This window comes from Pseudophryne corroboree, chromosome 12 (assembly GCF_028390025.1).
Source record: "Pseudophryne corroboree isolate aPseCor3 chromosome 12, aPseCor3.hap2, whole genome shotgun sequence".
Classification (NCBI taxonomy): domain Eukaryota; kingdom Metazoa; phylum Chordata; class Amphibia; order Anura; family Myobatrachidae; genus Pseudophryne; species Pseudophryne corroboree.
Window position 1 is genome coordinate 159,318,986 of NC_086455.1, and position 23,915 is coordinate 159,342,900.

The 23,915-nt window shown below is 49.9% G+C and overlaps 1 protein-coding gene across 1 annotated transcript; it reads right to left on the minus strand.

Annotated features, from left to right (window-relative positions):
* Positions 1-1,995: 1,995 nt before the first annotated feature.
* ESRRB (estrogen related receptor beta) lies at positions 1,996-23,479 on the minus strand. Its single transcript, XM_063947421.1, has 7 exons — positions 23,385-23,479; positions 18,938-19,296; positions 18,534-18,650; positions 14,516-14,623; positions 7,883-8,050; positions 3,519-3,788; positions 1,996-2,610 (listed from the first exon to the last, which is right to left on the minus strand). The coding sequence occupies exons 1-7, from the start codon at positions 23,432-23,434 to the stop codon at positions 2,366-2,368; spliced, it is 1,317 nt and encodes a 438-aa protein (XP_063803491.1). The 5' UTR covers positions 23,435-23,479; the 3' UTR covers positions 1,996-2,365.
* Between the last annotated feature and the right edge of the window lie 436 nt (positions 23,480-23,915).

The window sequence follows — 23,915 nt, forward strand, 5'->3', positions numbered from 1 at the left end:
CCTGTACAGATGCCAGCCAGTGCCCATATTATCATCCATCCCCTGTACAGATGCCAGCCAGTGTCCATATTATCATACATCCCCTGTACAGATGCCAGCCAGTGCCCATATTATCATCCATCCCCTGTACAGATGCCAGCCAGTGCCCATATTATCATCCATCCCCTGTACAGATGCCAGCCAGTGCCCATATTATCATACATCCCCTGTACAGATGCCAGCCAGTGCCCATATTATCATACATCCCCTGTACAGATGCCAGTCAGTGTCCATATTATCATACATCCCCTGTACAGATGCCAGCCAGTGCCCATATTATCATACATCCCCTGTACAGATGCCAGCCAGTGTCCATATTATCATACATCCCCTGTACAGATGCCAGCCAGTGCCCATATTATCATACATCCCCTGTACAGATGCCAGCCAGTGCCCATATTATCATACATACCCTGTACAGATGCCAGCCAGTGCCCATATTATCATCCATCCCCTGTACAGATGCCAGCCAGTGTCCATATTATCATACATCCCCTGTACAGATGCCAGCCAGTGCCCATATTATCATCCATCCCCTGTACAGATGCCAGCCAGTGCCCATATTATCATCCATCCCCTGTACAGATGCCAGCCAGTGCCCATATTATCATACATCCCCTGTACAGACGCCAGCCAGTGCCCATATTATCATACATCCCCTGTACAGACGCCAGCCAGTGCCCATATTATCATCCATCCCCTGTACAGATGCCAGCCAGTGCCCATATTATCATCCATCTCCTGTACAGATGCCAGCCAGTGTCCATATTATCATACATCCCCTGTACAGATGCCAGCCAGTGCCCATATTATCATCCATCCCCTGTACAGATGCCAGCCAGTGCCCATATATCATACATCCCCTTACAGACGCCAGCCAGTGCCCATATTATCATCCATCCCCTGTACAGACGCCAGCCAGTGCCCATATTATCATCCATCCCCTGTACAGACGCCAGCCAGTGCCCATATTATCATCCATCCCCTTACAGACGCCAGCCAGTGCCCATATTATCATACATCCCCTGTACAGACGCCAGCCAGTGCCCATATTATCATCCATCCCCTGTACAGATGCCAGCCAGTGCCCATATTATCATCCATCCCCTGTACAGATGCCAGCCAGTGCCCATACTATCATCCATCCCCTGTACAGATGCCAGCCAGTGCCCATACTATCATACATCCCCTGTACAGATGCCAGCCATTGCCCATATTATCATACATCCCCTGTACAGATGCCAGCAAGTGCCCATATTATCATACATCCCCTGTACAGATGCCAGCCAGTGCCTATACCATCATACATCCCCTGTACAGATGCCAGCCAGTGCCCATACCATCATACATCCCCTGTACAGATGCCAGTCAGTGCCCATATAATCAGCCATCCCCCTGTACAGATGCCAGCCAGTGCCCATATTATCATCCATCCCCTGTACAGATGCCAGTCAGTGCCCATAACACCAGCCATCCCCGGTATAAGTGCCAGCCAGTACCCATATAACCATCCATCCCCCTGTACAGATGCCAGCCAGTGCCCATATTATCATACATCCCCTGTACAGATGCCAGCCAGTGCCTATATTATCATACATCCCCTGTACAGATGCCAGCCAGTGCCCATATTATCATCCATCCCCTGTACAGATGCCAGCCAGTGCCCATATTATCATACATCCCCTGTACAGATGCCAGCCAGTGCCCATATTATCATACATCCCCTGTACAGATGCCAGCCAGTGCCCATATTATCATACATCCCCTGTACAGATGCCAGCCAGTGCCCATATTATCATACATCCCCTGTACAGATGCCAGCCAGTGCCCATATTATCATACATCCCCTGTACAGATGCCAGCCAGTGCCCATATTATCATACATCCCCTGTACAGATGCCAGCCAGTGCCCATATTATCATCCATCCCCTGTACAGATGCCAGCCAGTGCCCATATTATCATCCATCCCCTGTACAGACGCCAGCCAGTGCCCATATTATCATCCATCCCCTGTACAGATGCCAGCCAGTACCCATATAACCATCCATCCCCCTGTACAGACGCCAGCCAGTACCCATATAACCAGCCACCCCACTGTACAGATGCCAGTCAGTGCCCATATAACCAGCCACCCCCCTGTACAGATGCCAGTCAGTGCCCATAACACCAGCCATCCCCTGTATAAGTGCCAGGCTGTTGGGCTGCATGTTGCACAGTAGTCAGGTATGAATGCACCCCATAGTGCTCAGTGTTGTGTTGTGTGGTGGTTACATGTTGTGCAGGTGTGGGTCCGTCCTCCTGTCTACAACACAGCAGCGGCCACTCTCACACTTTTGCTTCCAGCATTTCCAGAAACAGTTTGTGCATTGGCACCTGGCCCTGTGCCCGGACTCCGTGGAAGTGCTGGACCACTTTGCTTGCGGTCTGGCGCAGCAGAGGGAGGGTGAGTAGGAGCTGGCCGGTTCTTCGTGGCTCGTCCCGGTGATGACTGCTCTCGTACTCAGTCAGAGCCTCCTGGAGCAGATCCTGCAGGTTCTGTACACTCTGCACATCCTCAATGTTCACAGAGTCTGCCAGACAAGAGGGGAGGTTTAGAAGTGGAATAGCAGAGTGCCTGTGTGCGTTGTAGTACTGGAATAGTAGGGTGTTTGTGTGAGTTGTAGTACTGGAATAGCAGAGTGCTTGTGTGAGTTGTAGTACTGGAATAGCAGAGTGCTTGTGTGCGTTGTAGTACTGGAATAGCAGAGTGCTTGTGTGAATTGTAGTACTGGAATAGCAGTGTACTTGTGTGTGTTGTACTGTAGTACTGGAATAGCAGAGTGCATGTGTGAGGGTTAGTAATGGGATAGCATAGTTATTGTGCGAGGCTTAGTAATAGAATAGCAGAGTGATTGTGGAAAGCTTAATACTGGAAAAGTAGAATGCTTATGTGATGTGTAGTACTGAAATAGTAGTGTCTGTGTCAGGCTTAGTAATGGAATAGTAGAGTGCCTGTGTGAGGGTTAGTACTGGAAAAGAAGAGTGCCTGTGTCAGGCTTAGTAATTATTAGAGTGCTTATGTGAGAGTTAGAACTGGAATAGCAGAGTGCCGGTGTCAGGCTTAGTACTGGAACAGCAGTGTGCCTGTGTGAGGGTTAGTACTGGAATAGCGGGGTGCCTGTGTGAGGGTTAGTACTGGAATAGTAGGGTGCCTCTGTGAGGGTTAGTACTGGAATAGCAGGGTACCTGTGTGAGGGTTAGTATTGGAATAGTAGGGTGCCTCTGTGAGGGTTAGTACTGGAATAGCAAGGTGCCTGTGTGAGGGTTAGTATTGGAATAGTAGGGTGCCTCTGTGAGGGTTAGTACTGGAATAGAGAGTCCGGTGTCAGGTTTAGTACTGGAATAGCAGAGTGCTTGTGTGCAGGTTAGTACTGGAATAGCAGAGTGCTTGTGTGCAGGTTAGTACTGGAATAGCAGAGTTGATATGGGAGGTCCTTACCAGAGTTAGTGAGCACTAGAGCTTTTAACGTGACATACTCCTCCTTGCCAAGGCGAAGCTTTCGGTACCTGTGCACCAGCTGCATAGTGCACACGTAGAGATCACGTAGACCACTGACTCGGGACCTCATCTCATCCATGACATAGTCCTCAGCATACACCAGCTCATCCTGGTATGGGAGCGAGCGGAACACAACCCCAAGCAGTAGGATCTCCATCCAGGCCCCTTGTAGTAAACTCATCTGATCACCCAGGGACAGAGTGGAGAATCCTGCAGGACATGCAGCCATTATATACATGATTGTATTTTGTATAGATTCTGGTGCAATGCTTACCACACTGCAACAGCACCTATGGCTTTGTAGCCAGCAGGTGGCGCTTGTACACATATATCATCAGTTTACTGTCCTTACACAATCTACTTCACCCTGACACTCAGTGATTGCATCACTGCTAAATGAGAAGACCATTACTCACTTCTATTGGATCTTTCTTCTCATACAAACACTACAATCCCTAAGTATCCAGGACACTGTCATATCCTGGTTCTCATGCTACTTATCAGATTGCACCTTCCGTTTGGATTCTCTAGATCCACCTCCTCTTCACTTCTATATCAGTTGGAGACCACAAGGCTCATTCCTTGGTCCGCTGCTCTCTTCTATCAGTACCACAAGGCTCAATCCTAGGTCCGCTGCTCTCTTCTATCAGTACCACAAGGTTCAGTCCTAGGTTCTCGCCTGTCTACTATCAGTACCACAAGGCTCAGTCCTAGGTCCTCTGCTGTCTACTATCAGTACCACAAGACTCAGTCCTAGGTTCTCGCCTGTCTACTATCAGTACCACAAGGCTCAGTCCTAGGTCCGCTGCTCTCTTCTATCAGTACCACAAGGCTCAGTCCTAGGTTCTCGCCTGTCTTCTATCAGTACCACAAGGCTCAGTCCTAGGTCCTCTGCCTGTCTACTATCAGAACCACAAGGCTCAGTCCTAGGTCCGCTGCTCTTTTCTATCAGTACCACAAGCCTCAGTCCTAGGTACTCTGCTCTCTTCTATCAGTACCACAAGGCTCATTCCTTGGTCCGCTGCTCTCTTCTATCAGTTCCACAAGGCTCATTCCTTGGTCCGCTGCTCTCTTCTATCAGTACCACAAGGTTCAGTCCTAGGTTCTCTGCCTGTCTACTATCAGAACCACAAGGCTCAGTCCTAGGTCCTCTGCATGTCTACTATCAGAACCACAAGGCTCAGTCCTAGGTCCGCTGCTCTCTTCTATCAGTACCACAAGGCTCAGTCCTAGGTTCTCTGCCTGTCTTCTATCAGTACCACAAGCCTCAGTCCTAGGTACTCTGCTCTCTTCTATCAGTACCACAAGGCTCATTCCTTGGTCCGCTGCTCTCTTCTATCAGTACCACAAGGTTCAGTCCTAGGTTTTCTGCCTGTCTACTATCAGAACCACAAGGCTCAGTCCTAGGTCCGCTGCTCTCTTCTATCAGTACCACAAGGTTCAGTCCTAGGTTCTCGCCTGTCTTCTATCAGTACCACAAGGTTCAGTCCTAGGTTCTCTGCCTGTCTACTATCAGAACCACAAGGCTCAGTCCTAGGTCCGCTGCTCTCTTCTATCAGTACCACAAGCCTCAGTCCTAGGTCCGCTGCTCTCTTCTATCAGTTCCACAAGGCTCAGTCCTAGGTCCGCTGCTCTCTTCTATCAGTTCCACAAGGCTCAGTCCTAGGTTCTCTGCTCTCTTCTATCAGTACCACAAGGCTCAGTCCTAGGTCCTCTGCCTGTCTGCTATCAGAACCACAAGGCTCAGTCCTAGGTCCGCTGCTCTCTTCTATCAGTACCACAAGCCTCAGTCCTAGGTACTCTGCTCTCTTCTATCAGTTCCACAAGGCTCATTCCTTGGTCCGCTGCTCTCTTCTATCAGTACCACAAGGTTCAGTCCTAGGTTCTCTGCCTGTCTACTATCAGAACCACAAGGCTCAGTCCTAGGTCCGCTGCTCTCTTCTATCAGTTCCACAAGGCTCAGTCCTAGGTTCTCTGCTCTCTTCTATCAGTTCCACAAGGCTCAGTCCTAGGTTCTCTGCTCTCTTCTATCAGTTCCACAAGGCTCAGTCCTAGGTTCTCTGCTCTCTTCTATCAGTTCCACAAGGCAGTTCCACAAGGCTCAGATCTCTCACACTGGCTTGAGAAAGGATAGTACTGGGCTCTGTACACACTCCCTTATGGGGTGTAATAGGGTCACTGGCTGGGGCAGGGATAGTACTGGGCTTTGTACATACTCCCTTATGGGGTGTAATAGGGTCACTGGCTGGGGCAGGGATAGTAGTGGGTTCTGTACACACTCCCTTATAAAGTATAATAGGGTCACTGGCTGGGGCAGGGATAGTAGTGGGATCTGTACACACTCCCTTATGGGGTGTAATAGGGTCACTGGCTGGGGATGGGATAGTAGTGGGATCTGTACACACTCCCTTATGGGGTGTAATAGGGTCACTGGCTGGGGATGGGATAGTAGTGGGCTCTGTACACACTCCCTTATGGGGTGTAATAGGGTCACTGGCTGGGGATGGGATAGTAGTGGGCTCTGTACACACTCCCTTATGGGGTGTAATAGGGTCACTGGCTGGGGCAGGGATAGTACTGGGCTCTGTACACCTCCCTTATGGGGTGTAATAGGGTCACTGGCTGGGGAAGGGATAGTAGTGGGCTCTGTACACACTCCCTTATGGGGTGTAATAGGGTCACTGGCTGGGGCAGGGATAGTAGTGGGCTCTGTACACACTCCCTTATGGTGTATAATAGGGTCACTGGCTGGGGCAGGGATAGTAGTGGGCTCTGTACACACTCCCTTATGGGGTATAATAGGGTCACTGGCTGGGGCAGGGATAGTAGTGGGCTCTGTACACACTCCCTTATGGGGTATAATAGGGTCACTGGCTGGGGCAGGAATAGTACTGGGCTGTGTACACACTCCCTTATGGGGTGTAATAGGGTCACTGGCGGGGGCAGGGATAGTAGTGGGCTCTGTACACACTCCCTTATGGGGTGTAATAGGGTCACTGGCTGGGGCAGGGATAGTACTGGGTTCTGTACACACTCCCTTATGGGGTGTAATAGGGTCACCGGCTGGGGCAGGAATAGTACTGGGCTCTGTACACACTCCCTTATAGGGTGTAATAGGGTCACTGGCTGGGGCAGGGATAGTACTGGGTTCTGTACACACTCCCTTATGGGGTGTAATAGGGTCACTGGCTGGGGCAGAAATAGTACTGGGCTCTGTACACCTCCCTTATGGGGTGTAATAGGGTCACTGGCTGGGGCAGGGATAGTAGTGGGCTCTGTACACACTCCCTTATGGGGAGTAACGGGGTCACTGGCTGGGGCAGGGATACTACTGGGCTCTGTACTGTACTGTACTGGCTGGGGCAGGGATAGTACTGGGTTCTGTACACACTCCCTTATGGGGTGTAATAGGGTCACTGGCTGGGGCAGCAATAGTAGTGGGCTTTGTACACACTCCCTTATGGGGTATAATAGGGTCACTGGCTGGGGCAGGGATAGTAGTGGGCTCTGTACACACTCCCTTATGGGGAGTAACGGGGTCACTGGCTGGGGCAGGGATACTACTGGGCTCTGTACACACTCCCTTATGGGGTGTAATAGGGTCACTGGCTGGGGCAGCAATAGTAGTGGGCTTTGTACACACTCCCTTATGGGGTGTAATAGGGTCACTGGCTGGGGCAGGGATAGTAGTGGGTTCTGTACACACTCCCTTATGGGGTGTAATAGGGTCACTGGCTGGGGCAGGGATAGTAGTGGGCTCTGTACACACTCCCTTATAGGGTATAATAGGGTCACTGGCTGGGGCAGGGATAGTACTGGGCTCTATACACACTCCCTTATGGGGTGTAATAGGGTCACTGGCTGGGGCAGGGATAGTAGTGGGTTCTGTACACACTCCCTTATGGGGTGTAATAGGGTCACTGGCTGGGGCAGGGATAGTAGTGGGTTCTGTACACACTCCCTTATGGGGTGTAATAGGGTCACTGGCTGGGGCAGGGATAGTAGTGGGCTCTGTACACACTCCCTTATAGGGTATAATAGGGCCACTGGCTGGGGCAGGGATAGTACTGGGCTCTATACACACTCCCTTATGGGGTGTAATAGGGTCACTGGCTGGGGCAGGAATAGTACTGGGCTCTGTACACACTCCCTTATGGGGTGTAATAGGGTCACTGGCTGGGGCAGGGATAGTAGTGGGTTCTGTACACACTCCCTTATGGGGTGTAATAGGGTCACTGGCTAGGGCAGGAATAGTACTGGGCTCTGTACACACTCCCTTATAGGGTGTAAGGAGAGTCACTGACCTGGAATATGTTTGGCCCATCCAATAGTCACCACCAGCTCGCGATCTGCGAGGTCACAGAGTGTGGTCAGGGCTTTGATGTCACTATCTGGAAGGGACGGGTCTGGCATGGCATAGATCTTCTCAGGCTCCGCCACTAGAAGATGTGACACGATCCTCGTCCTTGTGTCTGGAAGGAGACAGTTACTTTGCTAAGTTGTGGGTGAAACGTTTCCAGCAAATCATTCTGCTCATTTCCAGTACATTGGGGATTATTTACTAATGCTGCATTCAGACTGCAAATGCCGACAAGAAGACAAGAAGGCCGTGAAAGCAAATCCCGGATTGGCTGGAAGAATATTTGCAAATGTTCCTAGCAACTCCTCTATGTTTCGCCTTTATTACTCATTGATCCCAAGGAATTATGGGGGTAATTCAGACCTGATCGTAGCAGTAAATTTGTTAGCAGTTGGGCAAAACCATGTGCACTGCAGGTGGGGCAGATATAACATGTGCAGAGAGAGTTAGATTTGGGTGGGTTATTTTGCTTCTGTGCAGGGTAAATACTGGCTGCTTTATTTTTACACTGCAATGTAGATTTCAGTTTGAACACACCACACCCAAATCTAACTCTCTCTGCACGTTACATCTGCCCCACCTGCAGTGCACATGGTTTTGCCCAACTGCTAACAAATTTGCTGCTCTGAATTAGGCCCTATAAACGAGTGTATGATAATTTATCTTTCTGTCTCAGACAACATGGACGCCCGCGCGTATGGGTTAGTGCTGGGACACCTAACACAGGAGAAAGATGGCGCTCCTGTAAGGGGCCCTACACACTGGCCGACCCGCCGCCGAGCTGCCCGACGGCGGATACGGCCGACGAGCGACCCGGCGGCGGGTGGGCAGTGACGGGGGGAGTGAAGTTTCTTCACTCCCCCCGTCACGCGGCTCCTTTGAAGTGCAGGCAAATATGGACGAGATCGTCCATATTGGCCTGCATGCACAGCCGACGGGGGACCAGCGATGAACGAGCGCGGGGCCGCGCATCGTTCATCGCTGGAGCCTCCACACTGAAAGATATGAACGAGTTCTCGTTCATTTATGAACGAGATCGTTCATATCTTTCTAACAAATCGGCCAGTGTGTAGGGCCTATAACTCCTCCTTCCTTACCTTGTCTTAGTCACCTCCTCACCTAAAGCAAGGTGGGGACCAGAGCGGGGAGCGATGTGGGGCAAACTCACCTAGCGTAGAGGGGTCGGTTGGTCCTGGTGTCGCTTCCAGACGGATTGTAAGGTGCTCTGGAACCCTTGCGGCTCCTTATAGATTATATTATTGATAATATGAACAATAATAATTGCGCACAAAGTGTTTATCTGTTTTCTTTTGCTGGTCGCATGTCTGTGACTTTACGCTAATGCTGCTACAACGCCCTTCTCCTGGTGCACATGCGTGTGTCTGTGCGAGGACTGAGACACCCACTCTGAGCCTCCTCAGATGCTGTAATACCGCTAGGTACATCTTCAGATGCCGCCACCAGTCACACCATGGAAATCTGCAGCAGCCACATGCGGGGTGCACAATCCCAATGTGAGCCCTTGGCTGGGATCACATACGATACATTGTATGCAAAAGGAGCGCATACGATGTATCGTATGTGATCCGGCACCCAGGAAGCTGCCGGGGAGCTCAAGGGAAATTTATGCGACTTCTCCCCTCGGAGAAGTCGCATAAGTGTATGGGGACCTTAAGGGTTAGGTTTAGGGCCAGGCTGCAGTTAGGTCTAGGCTGTTAGGGTTAGGTTACAGTTAGGGTTATTAGGGTAAGGCCAGTGGCGTAACTCCCCACCCCCGCAGCCACTGCGGTGGCTTGGAGGCGCAGGGCTGCGGGGGCGCCGCCACTGATGGCTGCTGTGAGTTTGGGAAGGAGCCGAAGGTCACAGCGCTCACCTCTCCTGTGTCCCTCCTGGGTCTCCGGCGGCGGATTGTCTGTCAAATTAAGTGCCGGTTCGTGAGCCAATCAGAGCTCGTGGACCGGTAGCCAATCAGGAGCCGCAGTTGCTGGTCTGCGAGCTCTGATTGGCTCACAAACCGGCTCTTCATTTGACAGACACGCCGCTGGAGACATAGAATGGACACAGGAGAGGCGCGCGCTGAGCCCTCTGGCTCCTTCCTGGACTCACAGACTGTACCCTCCATCACGCACAGCAAAGGGGGGTGGGTGTGTACCTGGCAACTGGGGGGGGGGGGCATATTTCGCACTGGGGGCATATGTATAGCTGGCACTGGGAGGGCATATGGGGCACTCGGGCATATGTTTATCTGGCACTGGGGAGTGGGGCATATTTGTCACTGTCATACCCTCCAACATTTTACACATAAAAATAGGTACAAATTAGAAAAGGGGGCGTGGCCATGGGTAAAAGGGGCGTGGTCACCCCCCTTTGCCTATACTTTCAATGGAAGTTTGGAGAGCCAAAAATCGGTACAGACCATAAAAAAAAAGGTACAGTTGGAGGGTATGCACTGGGGGCATATGTGTTTCTGGCACTATGGGGGTATATTTTTATCTGGCACTGGGGGCATACGTGGCACTGGGAGCACAGCCCTAGCAACAAGCATTACCCCCTGGTAACAAGCACAACACCCAGCTCACGAAATCCCTGGAAACAAGCATTACCCCCTAGCAACGAGCATGACACCCAGTGCATGAAACCCCTGGAAACGAGCTTGACACCCAGCACACGATACCCCTGGCAACAGGCATAACACGTAGCGCATGAAACCCCTGGCAACTAGCATGACACCCTGAGCATGAAAACCCCTGGCACAATGCATGGAACCAAGAGCATGAAACCCCTGGCAACGAGCAGGTAATTTAAAAGTAATTAGAAGCCTTACTGTAGGGCTTAATGTGTAATGGGCATTATGGTGTGTGGCATAATGTATCACGGACATTGCGGTGTGTGTCATAATGTGTCACAGGCATTATGGTGTGTGGTATACTATATCACGGGCATTGTGGTATGTGGTATAAAGTCTCAGGGGCATTGCAGTGTGTAGCATAATGTATAAGGGGCATTGCGATGCGTGGCATAATGTGTCACAGGTATTATGGTGTGTGGCATAATGTGTCGGGGGCATTATTGTGTGTGGCATAATGGCTAAGGGCCATTGCAATATGTGGCATAATGTATACTGGGCATTACTATAAGGAGGAAAAATGACAAATAATGTAAGGGGCATGAATCAGGATTTTTTTTTTTCCTGTGGTGGCCAACGTCTGGGCGTGCAGGTTGCAAAACTGGGGTATAAGGTAGTCTTTTCCTGCAATGCCACGCCCCTTCATGCAAAGCCACACACATTTCAGCAAGGCCACGCCCTTTTATTGCGGAACGCGCCTTCGGCGCGCGCAGATTAATCACTTTACTAGTGGCAATTATGTGGGGAGGCGCCAGAAAATGTCTTGGCTTGGGGGAGAAAAATTTCTAGTTACGCCACTGGGAAAGGCTGTGGTTAGGGTTATTAGGGTTAGGTTACAGTTAGGAAAAGGCTGCGGTTAGGGTTTTTAGGGTTAGGTTACAGCTAGTGTAAGGCTACGGTTAGGGTTATTAGGGTAAGGCTGCGGCTAGGGTTATTAGGGTTAGGTTACAGCTAGAGTAAGGCTGCGGTTAGGGATGTTAGGGTAAGGCTGCAGTTAGGGTTAGGCTGCAGTTAGGGTTATTAGGGTTAGCTTACAGTTAGGGTTAGGCTGCAGTAAGGGCTAGGCTGCCCTTACGATTAGGTTTAGGGTAAGGCTACGGTTAGGGTTATTAGGGATAGGTTACAGTTAGGGTAAGGCTGCGGTTAGGGTTATTAGGGTTAGATTAAAGTTAGGGTTAGGCTGCAGTTAGGGCTAGGCTGCCCTTACGGTTAGCTTTAGGGTAAGGCTGCGGTTAGGGTTATTAGGGTTAGGTTACAGTTAGGGTAAGGCTGCGGTTAGGGTTAGGCTGCAGTTAGGGTAAGGCTGCAGTTAGGGTTATTAGGATTAGGCTGTGGTTAGGGTTATTAGGGTTAGGCTGCGGTCAGGGTTAGGCTGCAGTTAGGGTTATTAGGAATAGGCTGTAGTTAGTGTAAGGCTGCGGTTAGGGTTATTAGGGTTAGGCTGCGGTTAGGGTTAGGCTGCAGTTAGGGTTATTAGGGTTAGGTTGCAGTTAGGGTTAGACTGCGGTTAGGGTTATTAGGGTTAGGCTGCGGTTAGGGTTAGGCTGCTGTTAGGGTTATTAGGGTTAGGTTACAGTTAGGGTTAGGCCGCGGTTAGGGTTATTAGGGTTAGGTTACAGTTAGGGTTAGGCCGCGGTTAGGGTTATTAGGGTTAGGTTACAGTTAAGGTAAGGCTGTGGTTGGGGTTATTAGGGTTAGGCTGCGGTTAGGGATGTTAGGGTTAGGCTGCAGTTAGGGTAAGGCTGCAGTTAGGGTTATTAGGGTTAGGTTACAGTTAGGGTTATGCTGCACTTATGGTTAGGTTTGGGGTTAGGCTACGGTTAGGGTTATTAGGGTTAGGATACAGTTAAGGTAAGGCAGCGATTAGGGTTATTAGGGCTAGGCTACGGTTATGGTTAGGCTGCGGTTAGGGTTATGAGGGTTAGGTTACAGTTAGGGTTAGGCTGCAGTTAGGGCTAGGCTACACTTATGGCTAGGTTTAGGGTTAGGCTGCGGTTACAGTTAGGTTTAGGGTTAGGCTACGGTTAGGGTTATTAGGGTTTGGTTACAGCTATGGTTAGGCTGCAGTTAGGGCTTTGCTGCGGTTACGGTTAGTGTTAGGTTTAAGGTGAGGTTGTGGTGTTCCTGTCTCTACTAAGCTGACAAAGACTTAACCTAAACGTCATGGCTGCTATGGAGTCTCTGAGAGAAAATAAATGAATTTGCTTAGATTTTCCCAGCAATCAGACCTAGGTAATTGGTGGTGCTGGCATAAGAGACAATAAGAAATAATAACCGATTTACTGTCACCGCTATGCTAACCAACAGCATCCAGCCTTAGCAGCCTTCCCTACCACTCACAGAGCCAGTCCCAGTAGGCATCACCCATGACCATACCAAACCAGCATAGTTAGGACTCCTTCCTCATCCATACTCAACTAGCCTCATCACCCCACCACCACCACCTAGATCCACAAAATATTGTTAGGCCTCCCCTTCATTCACAGCTAGCCTCATCAGCAAACCCCCCCCCCCCACCCCACCCCCCACACACACACCTACATAGACCCACAGTCTTTTTAGTCCTCCTAGTCCTCATCAGACCCCCGAACCTACATAAACCCACAGAGTCTTGTTAGGCCTCCCCTCACCCAATCTAAGACATCTCATCCATACTCAGCCAGCCTCATCAACCCCCATACCCACATAGACCCACAGAGTCTTGTTAGGCCACCTTATATATAATCAGCTAGCCTCATCAGGCCGCCAACCTACTTAGATCTACAGAGTCTTGTTAGGCCTCCCCCTCTCATCCACAACTAGCCTCATCAGCCCCTCTCCCCCAATCTACATACAGTAGATCAACTGAATCTTGTTAAACCATATCCTCATTCATATCCAGCTAGACTAATACAGGTTTAACCCGATGGGCATTTTGCCTCTTTTCAACCTCATTAACTATGTTACTATGTAATCAGCCCCCCAACCTACATAGACTTACAGAGTCTGGGGTCCCTCAACCCACACAGACTCACAGAGCCTTCCTAGGCCTCCTCCGTATCCATACTCAGCTAGCCTCATCGGGCCACCCAGCCTACATAGACCCAAAGAGTTGGTGTTAGGCCACACCCACATACATACACAGCTAGCCCATATCAGGCCCCCCAACCTACATAGACCCACAGAGTCTGGGGTCCCTTAATCTTCATAGACCCACAGAGTCTTGCTAGGCCTCCTCTGCATCTATACTCGGCTAGCCTTATCAGGCCACCCAACCAACACAGACCCACAGAGTCTTGTTAGGCCTCCCCCAAACCCATACCCAGTTAGCCTTATCAGGCTGCCCAACCTACATAGATCCACATAGTCATGTTAGGCCTCCTCATATACATACCCAGTTAGCCTTATCAGGCTGCCCAACCTACATAGATCCACATAGTCATGTTAGGCCTCCTCATATACATACTCAGCTAGCCTCATCAGGCCCCCCAACCTACATAGACTCACATAGTTTTGTTGGGACTCCTCATATACATACTCAGCTAGCCTCATCAGGCCTCCCAACCTACATAGACCCACATAGTCTTGTTGGGCCACCTCATATACATACTCAGCTAGCCTCATCAGTCCTCCCAACTTACATAGACCCACATAGTCTTGTTGGGACTCCTCATATACATACTCAGCTAGCCTCATCAGGCCTCCCAACCTACATAGATCCACACAGTCATGTTAGGCCTCCTCTGCATCTATACTCAGCTAGCCTTATCAGGCCACCCAAGCTACACAGACCCACATAGTCATGTTAGGCCTCCTCATATACATACTCACCTAGCCACATCAGGCCTCCCAACATACTGTACATAGATTCACAGAGTATTGTTATGCCACCCCCCAAAGTTAATCTTACTCGTCCACGGAGCCAGCCTTTTTGCTCCTCAATAATATTACTGCACTCATTATTGCACTCACAAGGCTTCTTATGGCCAGCTGGTATCTGTAGTCCATATAATGCATTGTCTGATTCCAGGCGCCTTTTGTATTTTTGTCTCCCACCTCGGACCCGGTCCAGTCGCACTCCTGTGAATAGAGATACGGGTGTTGCATTTCATGTCACACTGAATCACTGAGCATATAGAAGGTAACACAACATCTGCAGGGAACAAACAAACATGACATCTCGCAGGCTACATCATTTTCTCCTGAAAGTGAGAACGCATTGTTTTGTGCATTGCCGGACCTCTTTATCTGTGAAACAGACATTTTTCTGGACGGCAACCATGCGATCGCAAGGACCTGATACACATGGGAGGTTGGCAACGTGTTGGGAAATCAAATATCCCGATCAATAATCCCTCCAACCCTGCTGCCTCCAAACTTCTCTTCGTCACTTTTTCTTTAATGCTACCTGGATATCTTTGTGCTTCGTTGTCCTTGCAGCTCCTTCTGGAATCCCCTTTAAAGGGAAGACTCTCAGAATCCTTAATGCAGCATTCTGTTTCTGGATTTCCAGAGTTTTAGTTGAATATCCCAGTGTCATGGCTGCAGCATCTCCAGTACACAGTCTCTCACACTGTTCCTGCAGTCCAGCAGCTACACCTGTGCTGTAACCGTCCCTCTGCTCCAGCAGATCTGCAGCATCACCAGTGTACAGTCTATCTCTCTGCTTCTAAGCAGACCTGCAGCTATACTTACAATTTAACCCTTGTTCTTCTCCATCAAACCGGCATAGAGGGTCATTCCGAGTTGATCGCTAGCTGCCGTTGTTCGCTGCGTAGCGATCAGTGAAAAAAACAGCTAATCTGCGCATGCGTATGCACCACAATGCGCACGCGTGTCGTACGGGTACGAAGTCCTTTGTGGTTTTCCACTGGTTCTAGCGACGATTCCAATCGCACAGCCGAACGCAAGGAGAGTGACAGGAAGTGGGCGTTTCTGGGTGTCAACTGACCGTTTTCTGGGAGTGTTTGGAAAAACGCAGGCGTGGCCGGGCGTTTGCTTGGCGGGTGTCTGACGTCATTACCTTGTCACTCATCGCAGCAATCATCGCACAGGATAAGTAACTACAGGGCTGGTCTTGTTGTGCACAAAATGTGTTTGCAGGCGCTCGGCTGCACAGGCGTCCGCACTCCTGCAAAGCGAAAATACACTCCCCCGTGGGCGGCGACTATGCGTTTGCAAGGCTCTAAAAACTGCTAGCGAGCGATCAACTTGGAATGACTCCCATAATCTCCTGTGCATAATCTCTCACACTGCTCCAGCAGTCCTGCAGCATATTCTATGCATTAATCCTGCATCTGTCGTACAGCGCCTCTCCTATACAAGTCACCCTTACGTTACTCTCTCATGTCTGCAAGTGTATTTATTTACTTTCCTCAACAATCTCATCCTGCACTAGTCCAGGGTACCACAGTCTGTGCACTCTCTGCTGTGAAGTCCAAACAGCCCTGAGGTGGGTCATGGTGAACACCAGTAAGGCTCCGCACCTCCAGACTAGAAGTGCAAATACAGGTTAGATTGGGACAAGAGCCAATAGAAATCCCAGTGATGTGATAGATACAAAGGGATATATTTACTAAAAGTCGATTTTAAGAATATCAATCACAGTATTTCTATTCCAAATAGCTCATTTGCTAAAATTCAATTTTGAGTTCCATTCTGTTTTTGATGGTGCGTAGATTTCTATTTGAAGTTTTAAATGTGTTCTACTCACCCTCAATAGAACCAGAAATCGACTCAAAATCATCAAAATTACACAAAAGCATTCCTATTGGACAGAACATGTCACATGCACTGTATTACCCACAAACGCCTTCATTTCAGGGCTAATTTGCATATCACAATTTTTTTTACATCATTGCTGTGCCTTTAAAAGCCATGACTTATGCAGCCAGATCCCCACGTGCTTCTCTCCCATGTTTTTCTATCATATTGAGATTTTAGACCATTCCACGTGATTAAAAATCAAATAGAACGGTTCCTGATGGTTCTATTGAAAATGGTGATTTTTGGTTCCTTTGAGGTTCTATTTTCAAATCCACTGTTAGTAAATTAGTTTTTCCTATTGATGTCTATAGGGAAGTACATTTGGTCTATTTGAAGTTCTATTTGTGTGAGAAGTCGGTTTTGCCTTTAGTACATAACTGATTGTCAAGTGCACCACAAAATCACCTCAAAATGGACTGAAACTGCAAATCGACCTTTAGTAAATATACCTCAAGATATACACTGCTCAAAAAAATAAAGGGGAACACTAAAATAACACATCCTAGATCTGAATGAATTAAATATTCTTATTAAATACTTTGTTCTTTGCATAGTTGAATGTGCTGACAACAAAATCACACAAAAATTATCAATGGAAATCAAATTTATTAACCCATGGAGGTCTGGATTTGGAGTCACCCTCAAAATTAAAGTGGAAAAACACACTACAGGCTGATCCACCTTTGATGTAATGTCCTTAAAACAAGTCAAAATGAGGCTCAGTAGTGTGTGTGGCCTCAACGTGCCTGTATGACCTCCCTACAACCCACACAAGTGGCTCAGGTAGTGCAGCTCATCCAGGATGGCACATCAATGCGAGCTGTGGCAAGAAGGTTTGCTGTGTCTGTCAGCGTAGTGTCCAGAGCATGGAGGCACTACCAGGAGACAGGCCAGTACATCAGGAGATGTGGAGGAGGCCGTAGGAGGGCAACAACCCAGCAGCAGGACCGCTACCTCCGCCTTTGTGCAAGGAGGAACAGGAGGTGCACTGCCAGAGCCCTGCAAAATGACCTCCAGCAAGCCACAAATGTGCATGTGTCTACTCAAACAATCAGAAACAGACTCCATGAGGGTGGTATGAGTGCCCGACGTCCACAGGTGGGGTTTGTGCTTACAGCCCAACACCGTGCAGGACACTTGGCATTTGCCAGAGAACAGCAAGATTTGCAAATTCGCCACTGGCGCCCTGTGCTCTTCACAGATGAAAGCAGGTTCTCACTGAGCACATGTGACAGACGTGACAGAGTCTGGAGATGCCAAGGAGAACGTTCTGCTGCCTGCAACATCCTCCAACATGACCGGGTTGGCAGTGGGTCAGTAATGGTGTGGGGTGGCATTTCTTTGGGGGGCCCTCTATGTGCTTGCCAGAGGTAGCCTGACTGCCATTAGGTACCGTGATGAAATCCTCAGACCCCTTGTGAGACCATATGCTGGTGCGGTTGGCCCTGGGTTCCTCCTAATGCAAGACAATGCTAGACCTCATGTGGCTGGAGTGTGTCAGCAGTTCCTGCAAGACGAAGGCATTGATGCTATGGACTGGCCCGCCCGTTCCCCAGACCTGAATCCAATTGAGCACATCTGGGACATCATGTCTCGCTCCATCCACCAACGCCACGTTGCACTACAGACTGTCCAGGAGTTGGCGGATGCTTTAGTCCAGGTCTGGGAGGAGATCCCTCAGGAGACCATCCGCCACCTCATCAGGAGCATGCCCAGGCGTTGTAGGGAGGTCATACAGGCACATGGAGGCCACACACGCTACTGAGCCTCATTTTGACTTGTTTTAAGGACATTACATCAAAGTTTGATCAGCCTGTAGTGTGTTTTTACACTTTAGTTTTGAGGGTGACTCCAAATACAGACCTCCATGGGTTAATAAATTTGATTTCCATTGATCATTTTTGTGTGATTTTGTTGTCAGCACATTCAACTATGTAAAGAACAAAGTATTTAATAAGAATATTTCATTCATTCAGATCTAGGATGTGTTATTTTAGTGTTCCCTTTATTTTTTTTGAGCAGTGTATATATGGATATATGCCACATTTACTGTATTATTTGTTTTGAATCTTTTAAATGCAATATATTTGGCAAAAAAACTAATACTGTGTGCATTGATGAACAGAAAGGTCATATTTAAGTTTAGACCCTGCAGAAGTTACCAGACTCTTTTTAAGCAGCGGTGCCCACACCTGCTCACACGGCTACCCGCGTTTGTCCTCACCTTCCTTCAGCATCCCGACCTTCAGACACTTGGCGAACCGGCAGGACTGACAGGATTTCCTCCGCCGCTTGGTAATCTCGCACTGTTTGGAGGCTGGGCAGCTGTACTCGATGTTACCTGGAGAGGGGGTACACATTACTTGGACACATGGACGCACAGCGCTTATGAGAAAACGTGCGTGGCTGAGAATAAACTAGTAAAGAAGATTGAAAACTATAAAAAGTTCTATAAACCACGGCAACCAACCTGATGGGAACTGTCATTGTAATGGTTACTACTGGTAACATGTCCTTGGCACTGCCAGGCACCACTACTACAGTGGAACCTTTCTTGTCGTTATAAGGAGCCATGATTCTGGAGAAGCCCTACCCCTGTAGCTTGTTTCCCACCTCATAGGTCTCTACCTTGGATGGTACGTTTGAAGAACGCCTTGCACGCTTCGCAGGAGGCCACTCCATAGTGGTAACCCGATGCCACATCTCCGCACACCAGGCACAACCGCTTGGGGACCGTAGTGAGTGTGTACTCACACTTAGCAGGAGATCCTGTTCTCTTACAGACCTCAAAATGTCTATGGCTGCTACAGATTGGGGAGGAGTCTAGGCCAGCCAATGACAGGCTGAAAGTCCCACTAGTGTCAGAAGATTCACTGGGGCTGTGATGTGTCACAGACCCCACCACGGAGCAAGGACTGCATGTCTCCTGTTTAAGAAAGCATTCAGAGGTCAGAGGTCGATCATCAGAGGTCATCCTGAAAAGGAACCTGCAGGGAGGAGAACAGAGATCATGAAATCACAGTATTGTTCTTTTATGTGTAATCCTGTGATGTACATACCACTTACCCTACCTACAAAACCTTCCGGCTGTATAAAGTAGGGGGGATAAACATAGATTTACCAGCAGCTTAACCCTAACCTAACCTTATGCATTAAGGGCCGTACAGACTGGGAGATGTGGAGGGAGATGTGTCTAGCACAGAGCGCTCAGCACACATCTCTCTCCCCCGCTTAGCCCAGCGCGTGAACATCGCTCCGTGTGTACCCCCCTTTAAGCTACCTTTCTACACTCCTCCTAATACACAGACATCAGGACACTGACCTCTCCCCTCCTCCTAATACACAGACATCAGGACACTGACCTCTCCCCTCCTCCTAATACACAGTCATCAGGACACACTGACCTCTCCCCTCCTCCTAATACACAGACATCAGGACACACTGACCTCTCCCCTCCTCCTAATACACAGACATCAGGACACACTAACCTCTCCCCTCCTCCTAATACACAGACATCAGGACACTAACCTCTCCCCTCCTCCTAATACACAGACATCAGGACACACTGACCTCTCCCCTCCTCCTAATACACAGACATCAGGACACTGACCTCTCCCCTCCTCCTAATACACAGACATCAGGGCACACTAACCTCTCCCCTCCTCCTAATACACAGACATCAGGACACTGACCTCACCCCTCCTCCTAATACACAGACATCAGGACACACTGACCCCTCCCCTCCTCCTAATACACAGACATCAGGGCACACTAACCTCTCCCCTCCTCCTTATACACAGACATCGATTCAGGACACACTGACCTCTCCCCTCCTCCTAATACACAGACATCAGGACACACTGACCTCTCCCCTCCTCCTAATACACAGACATCAGGGGACACTGACCTCTCACCTCCTCCTAATACACAGACATCAGGGGTCACTGACCTCTCCCCTCCTCCTAATACACAGACATCAGGACACACTGACCTCTCACCTCCTCGTAATACACAGACATCAGGACACACTGACCTCTCCCCTCCTCCTAATACACAGACATCAGGGCACACTAACCTCTCCCCTCCTCCTTATACACAGACATCGATTCAGGACACACTGACCTCTCCCCTCCTCCTAATACACAGACATCAGGACACACTGACCTCTCCCCTCCTCCTAATACACAGACATCAGGGGACACTGACCTCTCACCTCCTCCTAATACACAGACATCAGGGGTCACTGACCTCTCCCCTCCTCCTAATACACAGACATCAGGACACACTGACCTCTCCCCTCCTCCTAATACACAGACATCAGGAGAGACACTGACCTCTCACCTCCTCCTAATACACAGACATCAGGGGGCACTGACTTCTCCCCTCCTCCTAATACACAGACATCAGGACACTGACCTCTCCCCTCCTCCTAATACACAGACATCAGGACACTGACCTCTCCCCTCCTCCTAATACACAGACATCTGGACACACTGACCTCTCCCCTCCTCCTAATACAAAGACATCAGGACACTGACCTCTCCCCTCCTCCTAATACACAGACATCAGGACGCTGTCCTCTCCCCTCCTCCTAATACACAGACATCAGGACACACTGATCTCTCCCCTCCTTTTAATACGCAGAGATCAGAGCACACTGACCTCTCCCCTCCTCCTAATACACAGACATGAGGACACACTGACCTCTCCCCTCCTCCTAATACACAGACATCAGGACACACTGACCTCTCCCCTCCTTTTAATACACAGAGATCAGAGCACACTGACCTCTCCCCTCCTCCTAATACACGAACATCAAGACACACTGACCTCTCCCCTACCCCTCATACTCAGACATCAGGACAAGCTGACCTCTCCCCTCCTCCTAATACACAGACATCAGGACACACTGACCTCTCTCCTCCTCCTAATACACAGACATCAGGACAAGCTGACCTCTCCCCTCCTCCTAATACACAGACATCAGGGCGCACTGACCTCTCCCCTCCTAATACACAGACATCAGGGGACACTGACCTCCCCTCTCCTCCTAATACACGAACATCAAGACACACTGACCTCTCCCCTACCCCTCATACTCAGACATCAGGACACACTGACCTCCCCTCTCCTCCTAATACACAGACATCAGGACACACTGACCTCTCTCCTCCTCCTAATACACAGACATCAGGACACACTGACCTCTCCCCTCCTCCTAATACACAGACATCAGGACACGCTGACCTCTCCCCTCCTCCTAATACACAGACATCAGGACACACTGACCTCTCCCCTCCTCCTAATACACAGACATCAGGGCGCACTGACCTCTCCTCGCCTCCTAATACACAGACATCAGGACACTGACCTCTCCCCTCCTCCTAATACACAGACATCAGGGGGCACTGACCTCTCCCCTCCTCCTAATACACAGACATCAGGGGGCACTGACCTCTCCCCTCCTCCTAATACACAGACATCTGGGGGCACTGACCTCTCCCCTCCTCCTAATACACAGACATCAGGGGGCACTGACCTCTCCCCTCCTCCTAATACACAGACATCAGGGGGCACTGACCTCTCCCCTCCTCCTAATACACAGACATCTGGGCACACTGACCTCTCCCCTCCTCCTTATACACAGACATCAGGGGGCACTGACCTCTCCCCTCCTCCTAATACACAGACATCAGGGGGCACTGACCTCTCCCCTCCTCCTAATACACAGACATCTGGGCACACTGACCTCTCCCCTCCTCCTTACACACAGACATCAGGGCACACGAACCTCTCCCCTTCTCCTAATACACAAACATCAGGACACTGACCTCTCCCCTCCTCCTAATACACAGACATCAGGGGGCACTGACCTCTCCCCTCCTCCTAATACACAGACATCAGGGCACACTGATCGCTCCCCTCCTCCTAATACACAGACATCAGGACACTGACCTCTCCACCTCCTCCTAATACACAGACATCAGGGCGCACTGACCTCTCCTCGCCTCCTAATACACAGACATCAAGACACACTGACCTCGTCCCTCCTCCTAATACACAGACATCAGGGGGCACTGACCTCTCCCCTCCTAATACACAGACATCAGGACACCGACCTCTCCCCTCCACCTAATACACAGACATCAGGGGGCACTGACCTCTCCCCTCCTCCTAATACACAGACATCAGGACACTGACCTCTCCCCTCCTCCTAATACACAGACATCAGGGGGCACTGACCTCTCCCCTCCTCCTAATACACAGACATCAGGGGGCACTGACCTCTCCCCTCCTCCTAATACACAGACATCAGGGGGCACTGACCTCTCCCCTCCTCCTAATACACAGACATCAGGGCACACTGATCTCTCCCCTCCTCCTTATACACAGACATCAGGACACTGACCTCTCCACCTCCTCCTAATACACAGACATCAGGACACACTGACCTCTCCCCTCCTCCTAATACACAGACATCAGGGGGCACTGACCTCTCCACTCCTCCTAATACACAGACATCAGGGCACACTGATCTCTCCCCTCCTCCTTATACACAGACATCAGGGGGCACCGACCTCTCCCCTCCTCCTAATACACAGACATCAGGACACACTGACCTCTCCCCTCCTTCTAATACACAGACATCAGGACACTGACCTCTCCCCTCCTCCTTACACACAGACATCAGGTCACACTGACCTCTTCCCTCCTCTTTATACACAGACATCAGGACACACTGACCTCTCCCCTCCTCCTAATACACAGACATCAGGACACACTGACCTCTCCCCTCCTAATACACAGACATCAGGGGACACTGACCTCTCCCCTCCTCCTAATACACAGACATCAGGACACACTGACCTCTCTCCTCCTTCTAATACACAGAGAGCAGGTCACACTGACCTCTCCCCTCCTCCTAATACACAGACATCAGGGGACACAGACCTCTCCCCTCCTCCACTAAAAGCCGTTCCCTCACTGTTGCTTTTTTATTCATATTTAAACCTTTGTGAATATTTTTTTCATGTGAGATATTGTCCCCACGTTACCCAGCATAGGTCATACTTACTGGCTGTGGAACTTTGCAGCGTCAGATACACAAAATTCTGCCAAATCCATTATTCCTAAAGATAGTCCTACACTTGGCAAGGGTCGGAGACTTCTGACACTAGGTAGAGCAAAGTCAAGATGTAAACTACAGTGCCAGGTGACGATGCGCAGGGTGCATATGGACAGAGGGCAAGGTGCAGCGATGTTGCGTGGGCAGATGGGCAAGGGGTAAAGGGGTAGAGTATGGACAGAGTGATGAGTGTAAGGGCTGCATGGATAGCGTGATGAGTGTAGGGCTGCGTGGACAGCGTGATTATAGGGCTGCGTGGACAGACTGATGAGTATAAGGGCTCTGTGGACAGAGTGATGAGTGTAGGGCTGCGTGGACAGCGTGATGAGTGTAGGGCTGCGTGGACAGCGTGATGAGTGTAGGGCTGCGTGGACAGCGTGATGAGTGTAGGGCTGCATGGACAGAGTGATGAGTGTCAGGGCTGCGTGGACAGAGTGATGAGTGTAGGGCTGTATGGACAGAGTGATGAGTGTAAGGCTT

Coding starts and splice junctions, on each gene's coding strand:
- ESRRB (XM_063947421.1), bottom strand. CDS start 23,434: ATGGATTTGGCAGAATTTTGTGTATCTGACGCTGCAAAGTTCCACAGC. Junction 14,624..18,533: donor GGTCGGGATGCTGAAGGAAG/GTGAGGACAAAC, acceptor CTCTATTCACAG/GAGTGCGACTGGACCGGGTC. Junction 3,789..7,882: donor ATGGGCCAAACATATTCCAG/GTCAGTGACTCT, acceptor CATGTCCTGCAG/GATTCTCCACTCTGTCCCTG.